The sequence below is a fragment of the Chrysochloris asiatica genome, unplaced genomic scaffold (assembly GCF_000296735.1).
Source record: "Chrysochloris asiatica unplaced genomic scaffold, ChrAsi1.0 scaffold00100, whole genome shotgun sequence".
Classification (NCBI taxonomy): domain Eukaryota; kingdom Metazoa; phylum Chordata; class Mammalia; order Afrosoricida; family Chrysochloridae; genus Chrysochloris; species Chrysochloris asiatica.
In genome coordinates this window covers 12,041,524-12,043,481 of record NW_006408618.1, presented here as the reverse complement: position 1 = coordinate 12,043,481, position 1,958 = coordinate 12,041,524, and the positions used below count along the sequence as shown (strand labels likewise).

The following is a 1,958-nucleotide window of genomic DNA, read 5'->3' as shown; positions in this document are numbered from 1 at the left end:
AAAAAAAAGTACCATGGAGTGCTAGAAGAACAAACAAATCTATGTTGAAAGTATAGCCAGGATGCTCCTTACAAATATACTTTGGACATATTATTAGAAGGGACCAATCCTGGTGGGGTGCTGTGGGATAAAGAACTAGACCGCAAGGTCAGTTTGAACCACAAATTATTTCCTTGGAAACCCTATATGGGATTGCTATGAGTCAGAACTGATTCAATGGCACTTAACAACAACAACAAGAGTCCCTGGAGAAGGATGTTATGCTTGACAAAGTGGACAATCAGTGAAAAAGGAAGACCGCCCAACATGGCAGCTGCAATGGGCTCAAGTGTAACAACAGTCATGAGGATGGCACAGGACTGGAAAGTGTTTCATTCCATTGTGCAATGGGTTGCTATGAGTCAGAACTGACTTGATGGCACCTTACAACAACAAAACATGATCAGAACCATAGTCTCATTGACCAGTTGGCATAACATAATCCACAAAGGCAACCTTTTTACATCCTACTTTGGTGAGTAGCAACTGGAATCTTAAAAGCTCATGAGCAGCCATCTAAGGTGGAAATATTGTGCTCCCCTGATATACTAATAGACCACGTGAACATCAGTCTCATTAATTCTGAGACCAGAATAACTAGATGGTTCCTAGCTACCAAGACCAAATGCTCTGAAGGACAGAGTGGGAGAATGTGGAACAAAACTCAAAATCATGAATTTACTGGCTTTATTTTACAGGCTTACTGGTCAGATAAAGACTGGTGGAACCCTGAAACTATGGCCCTAAGTCACCCTTTGGGTCTGGAACTGAACTCACCCCTGTGGCTCAATTTTCCTGGCATGGTGCTGCAGGTTAATGAGCTGGACTGTAAGCTTGGTTTGAACTGCAAAGTTGGCAGTTCAAGCTCACCAGCTGCTCCTCTGAAACCCTATACAGGATTGCTATGAGTCAAAACTGACTCAAAGGCACTTTACAACAACAGATAGGTATATATGGGGGACAACAATTCTAGTAAGGTATGCACACTATAGAATGGTCTGCCATTTGAGATCAAAAGAGTAGCATTTACCTAAGGACAAAATTGAGAAGGGTGAGGAAAGAAGAGGAATAAAATCAAGAGACACAGGGAGGAGGTGGAATAAATGATGTTACATTGAAGGAATTACAATCATTGAGATGAAATGAAATGTATGACTTGTTGAATGATCTGCTTTGTAACCCTTCACTGTCATTGAGCCAATTTTTGCAATGCTTAGCAAGGCATATGAAATTTAACCAAACCAAACCTAGCAGTAATGTCCTCTCCACAGAAATATGTTTTCTTAGATTAGAACAATGGCCATCAGTGCACAGGGAAAGTCTACTTTCTCTTGGAGATCTTTACTGACATCTGAACTCTTTTCTTTACAGGTTGCCCTGGATTCAGTTACCTGTATTTGGGGTATCAAAGTGGAGAAAACAGAAATGTGAGTAGGGAATAACCTAGAGGAGAAATGCAATAAAGAGAGAAATTTTCATTGCATTTAAAATAATTTTTAACAGTTATTTCATTGAATGAGTGCAATAGTCACATCAGGGGAAAAAAAGAAGAAAAAAATTACCTAATATAACCATAACACAACCACTGTTAACATTTAGGCAGATTTTTTTTTTTTCCTGTTGAAATTACTTTCTTTCTTTTTTTTTTCTTTTTAAAGTTTTTATTGTGAATTGATTGATAGTTTGCATGGGAGAATATTGGTTTTACACTTATCCTATCGTTATTTCATTTCATTGCAATGATTACAATCCCTTCTGTGCATCATCAATGAGCAGTATTTGCTTCTATTCCCTCTGTTTTTTGTTTTTGAATATACACAAAAACACTCTGGAATATACAATCATTTAAACAAAAAACCAAAGGGCACATTCTGCAAGCCTGCCTCCTGGATGCCAACACACAGCCTTTCTCTTTCCAT

At 38.5% G+C, this 1,958-nt stretch overlaps 1 protein-coding gene across 1 annotated transcript in view; it reads left to right on the top strand.

Moving 5' to 3' along the window:
- Positions 1-1,958, top strand: part of NPHS2 (nephrosis 2, idiopathic, steroid-resistant (podocin)) — a 23,095-nt gene that overhangs the window by 16,717 nt on the left and 4,420 nt on the right. The window contains exon 6 of the mRNA XM_006867093.1: positions 1,411-1,466. Coding sequence (XP_006867155.1) covers positions 1,411-1,466 — 56 coding nt within the window. The remainder of the gene's footprint in view (positions 1-1,410; positions 1,467-1,958) is intronic.